The 13,207-nt window shown below is 42.3% G+C and overlaps 1 protein-coding gene across 2 annotated transcripts; it reads right to left on the reverse strand.

The window, feature by feature from the left end:
- Window positions 1–1,603: 1,603 nt before the first annotated feature.
- Window positions 1,604–12,947, reverse strand: LOC147872417 (ribosomal protein S6 kinase alpha-5-like). Of its 2 annotated transcripts, none has more exons than XM_087357227.1 (13): window positions 12,744–12,947; window positions 11,094–11,195; window positions 9,654–9,722; window positions 7,855–8,073; window positions 7,448–7,563; window positions 6,910–7,020; window positions 6,116–6,193; window positions 5,566–5,672; window positions 5,036–5,186; window positions 4,369–4,513; window positions 3,485–3,680; window positions 2,573–2,711; window positions 1,604–1,823 (listed from the first exon to the last, which is right to left on the reverse strand). In XM_087357227.1, exons 2-11 carry the CDS (start codon window positions 11,146–11,148, stop codon window positions 3,493–3,495), a joined length of 1,239 nt encoding a protein of 412 aa, XP_087213353.1. In that variant the 5' UTR covers window positions 11,149–11,195; window positions 12,744–12,947; the 3' UTR covers window positions 1,604–1,823; window positions 2,573–2,711; window positions 3,485–3,492. The 2 variants fall into 2 exon arrangements, with proteins under 2 accessions (XP_087213353.1, XP_087213352.1); XM_087357226.1 differs by having other exon boundaries at window positions 11,094–11,230.
- Window positions 12,948–13,207: the final 260 nt, after the last annotated feature.

Consider the following 13,207-nt stretch of genomic DNA (forward strand, 5'->3'; position numbering starts at 1 on the left):
CTTCTTATAAATCGGGTCCAACCGAAAAATGTTCTATTTGATGTTTATAATTACCCATCTTCATTATTACGCCATTAGTTTCAAATAGATTAAAATATATATTTCCTATCGTTTGATCCAAAATGTATTAACCACGTGTAAACATTTTAACTTACAGATACTTATTTGTGTTTGCACATATAGATCGCAGAAAAATACACAGTGACAATGAAAGTAAATGGGAGGTGCACGTGTTTTGCTGCAAAGTGTTTTTGTTGTTTTCCAATTCCATTTTGTAAATCTTGTCTGTCCCTTGAGTGCCCGATCATAATAAAGTAAAATAAAACTGAGAAAGGGCGGGAAACAAGATTAACAATTATGTGCCTCATTATGGTTTTAATTATAAAATGAGGTGAAAATTTCGCGGCACACAGGTTGCGCATCTCTGCTCTAGACGAGTGATCTTCCCACAGTGGCCGCTTTTAGTGTTTCCAAGATGGAGTTCTTGCCAGGGATGTCATCTGAATACTTACCTGAGAAAAGCTTACAGTTCTATTATTATTTAATACTTTGCCTGCTTTGTTTATTGCTGTTCTGTCTTTCGGTGCACTTGGCAACCCTGACTTGCATGAACTTGGCGTTTTAAGGTTTGTACCATTTGTCCGAGTCTCATTTGTTTACAGGAATGCATGTCCTGTGCTGACATCTATTATCATCAGCATCATCATTATCCTCACCTCCACTACTCGCACTGATCAACAGTATATTATCATTTTAATTATTTAAATTCTCTGATCTAGTACGTTGTATGATTTAAATTCTTCTAATTTTAATCTAAAAGACTTCATTTATTTGAACTATCATGCATAAAAATTCTCCACAATTATGTAATTTTAGATAAAATCTTTGTTGTTACCATTCTATACATTTTATTGTGTTCTTCTCGTGTGCTGCATCTGTAATTGGCCTTCCAGCTGTTGATACAGCACACCAATGATAAAGAACTTAATTGAATCATAATTACTGTCATCATCATTAATATTATTCTTGTTGCTTTTATTATATCATCATAGTAGCAGCACTGCGGGATTGCATGTCCTCAGGTTGCGGACGGAGGAGAAGGCCTCTAGATAAGGAGGGTATCTCGCGAATACTTAACCTTCGACAAGGGGTGGTACCATAGCTCTTGTTTGAGCGCGGGTCAGTCTTTTCCCCATCTTAGAAACTCAGCTTATAGTCAAAATGTTTCTCAGGGTCTCGGACTATGAGAGATTATTTGAATTTCCTATATTGTTATCTAATTTTGTAATCCATTTTTACTTTCTTAAAATATTTAGTAGGGACTCCGTACCACCTAACAAAGACAGTGTTTCTGCAAGTTTACATCCACTTTCTTATTTCCATTTGTGATTCAGAGGATTCAAACTTGGAAATTGACCAGCTCCCTAATAACTTGTCTGCAGATGAGTGGTAACTATTACGTGTTCATTTGACCTTGAGAAAATAACAGCTGACTGCTCTTTCTTAATACCATTCTCACCTCGTAGGAACATAAACATAACAAAAAAACACGTTTATCAAATACAAATATTTATTAACAATTTAATTATGTACACATGTTTCAGTACCATGGGGCTGGTTTACTTTCTTTCTGTTTCTTGGAACCTTATGGTCTAAAAGACGAGGTGATTGGGGCGAAGTATTTATTCCGTTGCTCGTCTAATCTCCCTTTTGGATCTTTGCTGGAGGTCTGTTACATTTTGAATCGTGAATGTCGTTCTGTTCGAGACGACTCTCGTGTTCTGAGAGAGCTCTTTCATCTTTCTGGACCACTCAGACAGAACCTGCATATGCAAAGAAGATTCAAGTCACATTTACTGGCAACATGAACTCCTTACACTCATCAGGACTACGGAATGAACTGGAAAGAACACGTAAGAAACATGGCACTGCAGTCAGCAATGGCAGAAATAACCGAAGCTAACATCAGCGCAGATGGCATTTGAAGGGCACTGACAGGATTTACAAGAATTGACAAACCCAGGAAGAATATAAGAGGAAGACACACAGAGAATGTCACGGTTCGCTGTCCCAAACACATGCAAAAGATAATGCAGAGAACTCCATTACCAACTTTGCACTTTAAATCGACTAGCGAAAGAAACAGCAGCAATGGGCTCGTCTGTTTTTGTATTCCTTTCTTGTTTCGAGTGGGGAAAAATAGTACAAACTGAAGTGTTATACTCTTAGGGGAAGGAGCAGAAATACAAAGGGCGTACAACGTATTCGTTCATCCACTTTCCTAACCATCCGGTACCAAGGACTATTTTTTTTTCATGTACAATGCTTAACCACGAGGCCGCATCACTCCCTCCCCCCGTGGATACCCCGTCGCCCATTTTACAATCATCACATCTCCCACTAACCTAACCTAACCTTCTGATGCTTCCGAATCTCCCCAAAATATATTCGCCCTCAATGAACATGGCAACAACACTGTTTGTCGAAACGTTGGGAAATATTCAACAGTCTACGCTGCTTGCTTCCGTAAATAAAAATTAAGCAATGAAACCAGCAGTCGACTTACACGTACCTGCATAGTTGTTTCCGTGGACTGGTCGCGCTGTCATTTGGGAGGTCGACCACCGGCGTTGGTAGTCGTGGTCTCTTAGTTCGCCTTTCGCTGTCTCCTGAGCTGCTCAACGTCCTCTTTCGTGGCGCAGTCTTTATACCTTTAGGGGAATGAGCAGAAATGCAAAGGTCGTACAACCTCTTCCTTCGAGAACTAGCCGCGTAGAATGTTGACGGTTATCGGGCACTTGTCCTGCGAAATTATTTCGCGCGACCTCCATTCCAAGCCACTTGGTTACTAACTCACGACTGCAGCTTCATAAGTAACCACACACGGAGGCCAGAAACTGTTATGAAATGCGCACATTCCAAAGCCCTTCGACGACAAAATGCCAGGGGTTGAGGGTCAAATGTAGGAAGTAAATTGCCCCATTTCCAATGGAAAATTCTGTGACCCGATGCTACATATCCTTCTCACAGGCTACCCCGTTCACTTAAGTCATCTGCTCCCTTATTTCGTCTTTCCTTCCTTCCAACGCCTTGATCTGTTCCGTCCCGTCCGAACCACGTGGCCGCTAAACATTTCCTCGTAACCTCCTCTATTGCTTCTCTGGTCACGAAAACCTATTCATTCATCCACTTTCCTAACCACCCGGTACCAAGGACTATTTTTTTCAGGTACAATGCTCAACCACGAGGCCGCATCACTCCCCCCCCCTTGTGGATAGCCCCTCACCCATTTTACAATCATCACGTCTCCCATTAACTTAACCTAACCTTCCGATGCTTCCGAATCTCCCCAAAATATAATCGCCCTCAATGAAGATGGCAACAACACTGTTTGTCGAAACGTTGGGAAATATTCAACAGTCTACGCTGCTTGTTTCCGTAAACAAAAATTAAGCAATGAAACCAGTAGTCGACTTACACGTACCTGCATCGTTATTCCGTGGCCTGGTCGCGCCTGGTCGCGCTGTCATTTGTCAGGTCGACCACCGGCGTTGGTGGTCGTGGTCTCTTACTTGGCCTCCCGCCATCTTCTGACCTGCTCAGTTTCCTCTTCTGTGACGGAGTCTTCCCGACAGCCGCAGGTGTTGTTTGCGCTGCAGGAATCTCCGTCGTTTGTGTATCTGAAGAGAAATACACGAAATATTCAGTCTGTGTTCGTGTAAGGGACACAGCGATTCTCAACACTTGAACACGTCTGCTCCAGTATATTTTCTGCTGATAAATACTCTAACATTCGCTGAAGACTGCAACTACTATTCCATGTTTTAAAAATTAAAGCTGTGCATAATTCTCCCCATGAAGTCGCCTTTCTTGTTAATTCTGAGCAGTTTTATAAACTGAGTCAAGTGAATGTAGGGCAGAAGGCAGTTGCTGGCCCACATTTTAACTTGCGTTGACAGAATTCAGCGTGGTACAAACCTTTATTCTAGCAAATGCTATCACTTTCTTCATTACCCGTGTGCCCCTGAATTTTGTTTATCGTATTCAAATTCAACAAAACGTGATCCTAATTATGCGACCTGGAAGGAGATGAAGCAATTGGGTGGAAAGGGAAACTCACATCATCAGACTTGCCTCTGTACCAAAGTTTCGGAAGAATGTACTGATACCATCTTCAGCGATGGCGATGGAGGCAGTATGTTCCTCCGGAACGCAGAAATGTATTTACGTGTGCACATGGCATTACAACGCAGAGGACCAACGTCAACATGGAGTGTCCTTTTCTGGGCACATTTGAAACCAAACTCGTCTGAAGAAACACGAGTCGCAAAAAGTAGATTTCTTCTGAAACTAAGTCACGTATCTCACCTGAGCATGAAGTGACACGATCCTGGGATCGAGCAGGGGATGGCGGGAGGTGATCTTCCTTGGCGCCGAGGATCATTTCGTCATCAAAAACCGGCTCAAACGGAGCTTTCTTGGCTTTTCGAGCCATATCAGCCCAGTTGATTTTCTGTGGGATGAACACGAGCATTAACGGTGATTGCAGAGTGAATGTCTGGCTGGCAAGGCTCAACTGGGAGCATCTCATTTGAATAGATGCTTCAGTTGTGCAGACAGAAGGAGGATTCTGAAAACAGTCTTCAGCGTGGCTACAAATTTTGGTCTCTGCTGTAAGTTATTTAGCAATAGTACAGATTGCAGGGAGGGGTGTTTGAGGATGCACCCAAGGTTCTAAGCAAGTTATTTGGAAATCTAAGGCGTGTGGCGAAAGGTTTTTTTTAAAAACGTCATCTGTCAATGATTTATGCATTCGCTTCCTAACTTGTTACTGTGAACTCATAAAGCAACTTCTGTCAGTGTTATGATATTTGTTGCAGAAGATGAATTTTGCTCACTTAAGTCTTAAGATAAGTCAAGAGTCTCAAACTGTTTGGATGATACGGGAAACCTTGATTTTCTTAATACAAGTTAACGTGGCCAAGACACAGTTTGGAACTGAAACATTTAGAACAGACACGGAGACAGAACTCACGTTGAAGAACGGGTGCCTCTTTATGTCATCCACTCCGTTGTCGCCTGCACCAAGACGCTTCGTTTGATCTTTGGTTAGCAATCCTAAGACGAAATCTTTCGCCTTAGCGGAAAACTTCGTAGGGATTACCGGATCTTGCGTCAGAATTCGGCTGTAATGGGAGAAAAGAACGCCATTCTTGTATTTGTATACAAAAAACTACATATTAAATATGCATCCATAATTAGTGTGCCTAATTCCCCTCACTTCTATCATAAGAAGCCTCATCAGTGGCTCTTTTACACGGAGATCTCTGAAGCGGGTAACTCAACAGACGTTTAAGATGGATCATCTATAAGGACGCACTCAGCTTCTCAACATTTCGAACCCTTTACTGCCCTGTCCCTCACAGTCAATTAGGGCCCTGGACAATCGTCAGATTTTACATGGTTTTGGTCACCAGGCGTTTTTTCTGACTGCAATTCATTCCCTGTCCTAAGGTTTATTTAGCACGTGTTTAAAGGAGCTTGGACGTCACACACTGAACTCACTCGTAAAGCTTCATGAAGTTGTCACTCTCATCATCCTCTTGTTCAAATGGCGTGGCTCCTTTTCGCATCTGATACACCATGATACCTAAACTCCACCAGTCAACCGCCTGCAACAGAAACAGGTGAAATCAGCCACTTTTCATTTCTAAAGACTTCTACATGTCCACAAGAATTTAAGGGCAACAAAATTTGCGGGATCTATAAGGTGTTGTTAATTTATTGCGTTAAGGTTATATATATATTAATTCTCCATTCTTCTGGCAAATGAGTGTCCGTCGGCACAAAGTTAACTGCACCAAAGACAGACGAAAGCTTCTGACACCTGTAACGTGCACTGACTATTTATCTTTAAATGATGTTATGAGCAGTTGGTAAACACACACAGATTTTGAAATATTTTTTCGTTGTTGGCCCTTCCTGGAGGTAGGGGGAGGGAATTGGTTGAAGAACATCTCATCCCGCATGAAATTTGTACTTATGCATCCGTACGCTCACACTGCTACACTGCGACAGCTCCTCATTGTCAGATTGCCATTGCGTAAGAAATTACCTTGGTATGTCCTTCGCCTGTGATCATCTCAGGAGCCATGTAATGGGGAGTGCCACAGAAGGTATATGCACGTTTATTCTGTTGATAGAAACAACATTTTACATAAGTGTGACAGTAATATGAGACACAAAGCAACTAGTAACTAACTTTCTGGTAGTAAGGCTAAAAACTCTTAATATCGCTAATTCCAAAGACCACCACTGGACGCAGTTCTCATCCAGTGCCACATTCCTCCTGCTCTCAAAATCAATTCTTTTTCTTATATTCCTCTTAACTCTGTCTCCCGATGATCTTCCTCGTCCTATGCCTTGGCCCTTTGTAAGGGGTTTGTCTCACCAAGACTTATCCACAAAGTTTCTCATAAAATAACATCTAAATTATTCCTCTCTTTACCTCATACAGTTTTGTTTCCATTAGAGTCTATCTTCTAACACCGGTAATTTCTGTTTATGGTGTTTATATTTCTTTATGGTAAAAAATCCCGAAGGAATTGCAAACAGATTTGCTACAATTAAAATGGTTCTGTGCTTCTGAGTTCAGCTCCTCAATTTCGGAGTGCATCCGATGCATCTTAGTTGCACTTTCCGTTAAATATTGGTACAAGACACACAATCTGATCACGGATGAAGCGAATTTAACAACTGAAATACGTACAACCTTTATGATTCTTGTATTCTGACGTCCGTCAGACAAAGCGTACTGACAGTGGTCCACGCAGCTCCTGCATTGTCGGCCTACGTTTTCCTGTAGCTGGACTAAGCAACAAAAGGGCCTCAGGTGGAAATTAAATTTACCTTCTGACGAGGGTGGAACTTCTTACAGAGGCCGTAATCAGTGATCCTCAAGTGGCCACTGGAGTCTATGAGGATGTTCTCGAGTTTTAGATCGCGGTAGATGACGCCCATCTGGAAAAAACAAAACAAAATTAACAAATTGCTTCTGTTCTGTTGTGTTTCCGTACTTATTGTGGCTGTGAGATGCACACCCAGCAGTTTGCTTTTCTGCTACGCTGTAGCTGCTCTGACTAATTTTATTAAGTTATGACTATGCTCATGAGTCAGGAAGTTTCATGTCACTGGGTCTGAAAGCGGAGGAGGAGGAGGATTAGGGACAGGAACCCTGTGATCTTAACAAATTACCTTTTCTAACACAACTCATAAAAATAATTATTTTTCTACTTAATGATCACAATCGTGATTTCCCAAACTGTTGGCTGTCATTTTCAACCAGACACAGAAATGGGCTATTTGAACGTGCAAACAAACAAACAAACAAACAGACAAATACTGTATTTGTTAGGCAGTTCATTGGCGAGGTCTGCAGTGAGCTTACCTTGTGCAGGTGTTCGATACCGAGGACGATTTCGGCTGTATAGAATTTAACATCGCGCTCTCGAAATTTACGTTTGTGGAACAGAAGCTCACATAAATCTCCACCTTCCATAAAGTCTGTGAACACATTGAAAACAATAATTTCCAGACCTCCTTATTTTAACGACCATTACTCTTACTAGATGTCAGCGAATAGTAGTGTATTGCATATTAAATTCGACAAAATGTAAGTGTAAAGGTTGAAGGGTAACATAGTTTAACAAGAAGCAAGGAATTCTTCCCTAATTCGGCTGCGAATTCTGAATCTCTACTAAGCGTAGTTACACACTTCAGTTCGTTGCCATTCAGGACCCAAACCCCCAGCCGCGGTTCTGTCCCGAACATGAGAGCAGTTCTTCATGTACTCACCCATCACAAGGTGCAGTTCAGATTTCGTCCGGAAGGTGTAGTGCGACTTAACCAGGAATGGGCTGTCGCCTACCTCCGCTGACACGCTGCACTCCGTCATCGTGTGCTGGTAAGTTTTTATGTTCTTAGTGAATTCCTTAATTTTCATTGTCTTCATAGCGTATAATTTTCTCTCATTGAATCCTCTACTCTGCTGAACCAAGTGAACCTTCCCGAAACCTGTAAAATTTCATCTGTGTTACTAATTGATGCCCTTTCAACGAACGGTTCTCACGTAAGAAAACAATCTCCTCATACAGATTAGGAGTCAGTACAATTTCTATGCAGCGTCTAAACTTCTTGAGTGAAAAAGAATTTTTCAGTATATTCTGTAGTCAGTTTAGAAAAACACTAAAATCACTTGCAGTAAGTGCGAAAGTTTTTGTAGTTTCTAATTATTGGAGCACATAATTTCAAGTAAGGGATATGAATAGCCCTACTAATTGAGAGTAACATAATAAAACTTTATTTAATCTTATTACAGGTATTCTATAATTAAACTTTTCCTGTTATAATACTTCTGTGCTAAATGTCTTCGAAGGGCTGATTGACCAAGTCACACGAGCTCAATGCCCGAATTCATTACTTGCCACCTTGTTTTCAATCTACCCACAAATAAACTTTTACAGGCCATAGGTTGAAAATTATCTACGTCAGAACAGGCTCTACATAATTCTCAGTTTGAAAATAACTAGATATATCACTCTTGCGTTAAAATGGTGGTGGCGGGACACAAATTAAAATCTCATTGACGTCAGGAACAAGGACCGCGCCACAGAAATGTCCTGTCAGCATCTACCCGCACATTTCACTCTCGATTGAGTTGCAGTGCCCAGAGGTAGCGGTGAGATGCTCGTCTCCTCATTGTCTGCTGCTTAAGAATTGCGTTTGTGAAAGTCCACGGAGATTTCAAAAGATTCAGTGCGGTTCCGTCGATGTTAAGAATTCTTCTACCCTGTTATGAACTAGACCTAGCGTCACATAGAGGATCAGTAAGGAGATGTGACGACAACGAGGAAGCATTAGTAACAGCTCCGATTAGCCAATGTACTTTGCTAGGAAGGCGTTAATTAACTTGTCAGCCATCAGAGAAAAACGTAAAAATAAATCAGTTTTGTTGCTGATACATTTCCATTGTCTTACAGAAAGGATAAATAAATCCTGAGTTATTTTAAATTATCTCCCACGACTTATTCTGACTTCTAGAAACAAGGAAATATCGCAGATGATTACGATGCGTTAATTCCATGGTCCTCGGAACTTTGATAGCGACGGGGATCTGAGTGGAGGAAGAAGGTTGTGCTCAGACAGTTGTTAATAATTGCAATTTTTATATAAGTCTAAGTTTGTCCCACTATACGCCATGTAGGCGTTTAGGGTGAGTGGAGGTATAGCTCCTCTCTTCCTTGACCTCGGCACTAGATGGGGGTGAGTGGTCAGCATCACGCCCCGGCCGGCTTTACCCCCGAGAAAGGACCCCGGTACCCATTGTAGAGGAGGCTGGGTGGGCAAGGAAATAATTTGTAACTGATGTTCAGTATCTTTAAATATTCTGTAGTCACGTGCCTATAAAAGTTGTGACTGATTCAAAACTGGGGATGTGCTCCACTTTCCTTGCTCCTGCTTATACTACTACTAATAATAACAATAATAACTTTACTGCTAGTCTCCTGCCAATCTGTCCATGAAAGTTCGGGTAATTAGGTTCCCGTTCTATAAGCAGAAAAATAGGCTCAGAATTAACAGAAACCTGCACTTACCTCCTTCTCCTATCACCTTCAGGGGTTCAAAATCGTGTACGGTGACATCGTCGGTCTGTGGTTGTTTATCTGTAACAGAGCATCAGAATTACAGGTTTAACCGTGAAGCAACTTTTTTTGCACTAATCATTATATTAATCTTACGAGTAAAATAAACCATGATCCTGAAATGTACAAGGTTTCTGTGGGCTGGACACGTAGCACTCACGAGGGTGCCTCGTTCCTCCCAAAACCCTTTAAATTCAACAAGCTATGCCCCTTTGCTGGGAAAGAAGGCGGCGCAACGATTAGGTGTGATAGGCCCGCTCATCAATGGGAGAAGTGGCCTGTCCATCAGGAACGGTGTGCTGCTCTATAAGCAGCTCATCCGTCCCATGATGGATTACGCATGCCCGATCTGGAGGTCAGCTGCCCGCAGCCACGTCCGGAAGCTGCAAGTGTTACAATCCAAGTGCCTTCGCATTGCTACTAACGCGCCTTGGTACGTTAGTAACAGGCAAATACACGAGGATTTGGGGATCCCGCTCTTTGCCGACCACAACAGAGCACTGACTGAGAGATTTGACTTGAAGTTAGCTGGTGTGGGGAACCCCTTAATCCGGCAACTCAGGCGGCACTTGTTCCGAACTAGGGCTGACAGGGGTCACCCAAGGGCAACCGAGGGCGACTGATGTTCAGCAGGCCAGCCGAGGCTGTCCCCAAAAGACGGCCAAGTCGGCACAACGAGTGGTTAGACTACTCGGCTACCCTGACTGAGGTTTTCCGTGCTTTTCCTCAGTTGTAAGGCGAATGCCAGGGTATAATTTAATAGGGGCACGGCTCCCCCCCGGCTGAAGTGATCTTCCCCCCATGCCGCAGAGGCCTTCAGCCGAAACGGCCCCTCCCTCTCTGGGTTCAAACCCCAGAGATCCAACCAGCCAAATTCTCTTGGACAACTTGCCTGACGGGATAACCTCCCATCAGCAGCAACAGATCCCAGTTTGAATGGTCGAGGCTCCCGCCACGACGAAACCCCGTTAGCGTTAGCAAAATTTCCGTTTTTTCTAATTAAGACCGTGTACCATTTCCAGCAATGCGCCTTGTGCACAGGAATGGTGTCACCTAGGAAGGGACGACGGTTGCGCTTGCGCAGGACTCCGCCCTTAGTTAGCTTTTTGGTTGGCCTTTGCTGACCATAATGTCACTTCCTAGGTGCGCCAACGTACCTCTGGCACGGGGTAAGGATTACTCATACCGCAGGCTGAGGTCCCATTGTCAACAGCACGTCCCAGGCTCCAGCCTGTCGCTGGCCAGACACAAGCCCGTATAGCATCTACGTTAAGCTACAATCCTAAAATATAAATCTAACAAATTTCCAATATATTATAATTATAACTTTTGATTTAGAAAGGTACTATCAAGAGCAAAACCTAACTTAAGCACCTTTCTTTGCATACTAACCGGATTGACGGCCGGAAGTCAAGTTCCTGTCCATCTCTGATTGCTTGTTCGTCATCGAACTCAGAACAGGTTGTCACAATGTCCTTGATGTAATTTCTTCGTCTGTTGACAAAAAAATCGGGATTCTCATCAGGCACCTGTAGTCAAAAAAGGTATATCCTGTTACCTTCCATCAGCGCTCTTTTAAATCCAACACGAAATTCGGAACACACGAAATACAAATTTATACTACGTACTTTACATTGTTGGAAATAACAGCACTGAAGCATTCTTTAGATGCGTCATTTTTGGCGAAGGAAGCTTTATGGCCAACCCTGTGCCCCTTTTTTGTAGCATATAGAAGGTACTGATTTCCCCTGGGTTGTCTCTCCAGGAATAAGATATTTTTATGTATTATTCATCCTTGGACGCAGTAGAGTATATGAATTTTGGACAATCCTGAGCGCTATTAAAATCTAGGCAATTTCCCGTGGTTTTGTCTCCAAGAGGAACGCTTGTGCGTTTACAGATTTTTTTCAGCGACGAGCGTTGCCTTGTACATCCCTTAGCCCAATTTTGGAAATAATTCGATGAACCGGCAATTCTCCCCCCATTGTTCCTCTCCAGTTAGTAATTTGTTTCGCGTTTTTCACGGCTCGCTATTTGTGAGAGACGCGTGGCCGACGCTCTCCGTTGCAATGCACCGGTGAATACCGCGCCACTGCCAGGCGCGAATTTTGAATGTACATTCGAATTTTTAGAAATTTTTTTCGCACCCTTGCACAGCGAATCAGCGGCTGAAATTTTGTGTACAATCATTACTAGATGGGCTCTGTAGATGAGCAAAGTTTCAGGTGAGGTTTCGACGCGACCAACCGAACCATTCCCTCGTCAGTGCGAGTAAGAGTGTAATAAATTACTTGATTAAGATAAGTAATTTTGACAACAAACCCTCTTTCAGACCACAGACCACAGACCAATCGTTCAGTTCACTGCTGTTTAACTGGATGGTGTATTCAGACGCCTCAACATTTTTAAACTGCACAGTCCGACTTGTGAGCCTTTACTTTGAACCTTTCGTAAGGTCGTATGATACTCTTTATTTGGGTTATTAATCGACGCTCTGTTCCCTACGTAGATTGACTAAACGATTATTAATATTGAATGAAAAACAAATTGAAAACATTAGTGTTCAATGACAAATGTGTAATGATTACATATTTAGTGTTAAAGACTACTATCTAATCTTATGGTAACCGCGGTTAAGAATCCTCGAAACTTTTCAGTGACATTTCGGGAACCAGGGGACAAGAAACATTTTGAGAAGCGTTGTATTGCAGTACTCTGTTCCACCGATCGATTTGGTTTGCGTAGGTAATATTTCCCCTACCTGTAGCTCGCGGGCAACGCCTAAGCAATTCCACACGTTTCCTGGCAAACTACGAAAGAGACTTAAGCCACTTCTTTATTCCCAAGTGACTCTGACTTAAGTCTCTATCAGCCTTTTAGCTTAGCCGGAACTCAAATAACTTTGTTGGTGATGGCCGACGTGTGTGGTTGCTATCATTTGGATGCTTAAAAATTACACACAAACTCTCAAAATACCACAGACAATTACAAATGCAAAATCAAATAATAATATTAATAATAAATAGGAAACCCTTGTCTCACCCTTTGTGAATAGGAACAGAACTCGATGTCCACAGGAGCAAAATTTTAATCAGAAAATAAATATAAAGAGTGCAGGACACTGTCACGAAATTGTTGATAATTCACAGAAGATAAATACACGAGTTATTTTCAAAGGTTTTCATAAACAATGTAAGCACAAAATTATCTAGACCACAACGCACTTCATCAACAACCGATTCACAAGGCAATCCTTTCCAAAGTAACGAATTCCGATTGGTGACTACAATATATACCAGTACAAGGAAGCCGACGTAATCTATGACGCAACAGTCAGTAAAGGAGTGCAATAAGGTTCATTCAGGCTATTACACTGCGTGCGTAATAAATAGAAAATGAACCTTATGGCATGCCGGCCGTGACTGTTGCACGTGACCGTCGCAGATATGCTTTACAAGTTCCAATCTTTCGCGCAGGTGTTCGTATTTTATAAGAACACCTGCATT

The sequence above is a fragment of the Zootermopsis nevadensis genome, unplaced genomic scaffold, assembly GCF_977971745.1.
Source record: "Zootermopsis nevadensis isolate Lab colony 2312 unplaced genomic scaffold, Znev_1.0 Znev_ptg000028l, whole genome shotgun sequence".
NCBI lineage: Eukaryota > Metazoa > Arthropoda > Insecta > Blattodea > Termopsidae > Zootermopsis > Zootermopsis nevadensis.

Excerpts from the sequence above, each read along its gene's own strand:
- LOC147872417 (XM_087357227.1), bottom strand. The coding sequence starts at position 11,148 with ATGACGAACAAGCAATCAGAGATGGACAGGAACTTGACTTCCGGCCGT. Across the intron at positions 7,021-7,447 it reads GTATCGAACACCTGCACAAG|ATGGGCGTCATCTACCGCGA; the intron begins GTAAGCTCACTG and ends TGTTTTTTCCAG. Across the intron at positions 5,187-5,565 it reads AACTTCATGAAGCTTTACGA|CCGAATTCTGACGCAAGATC; the intron begins GTGAGTTCAGTG and ends CTCCCATTACAG.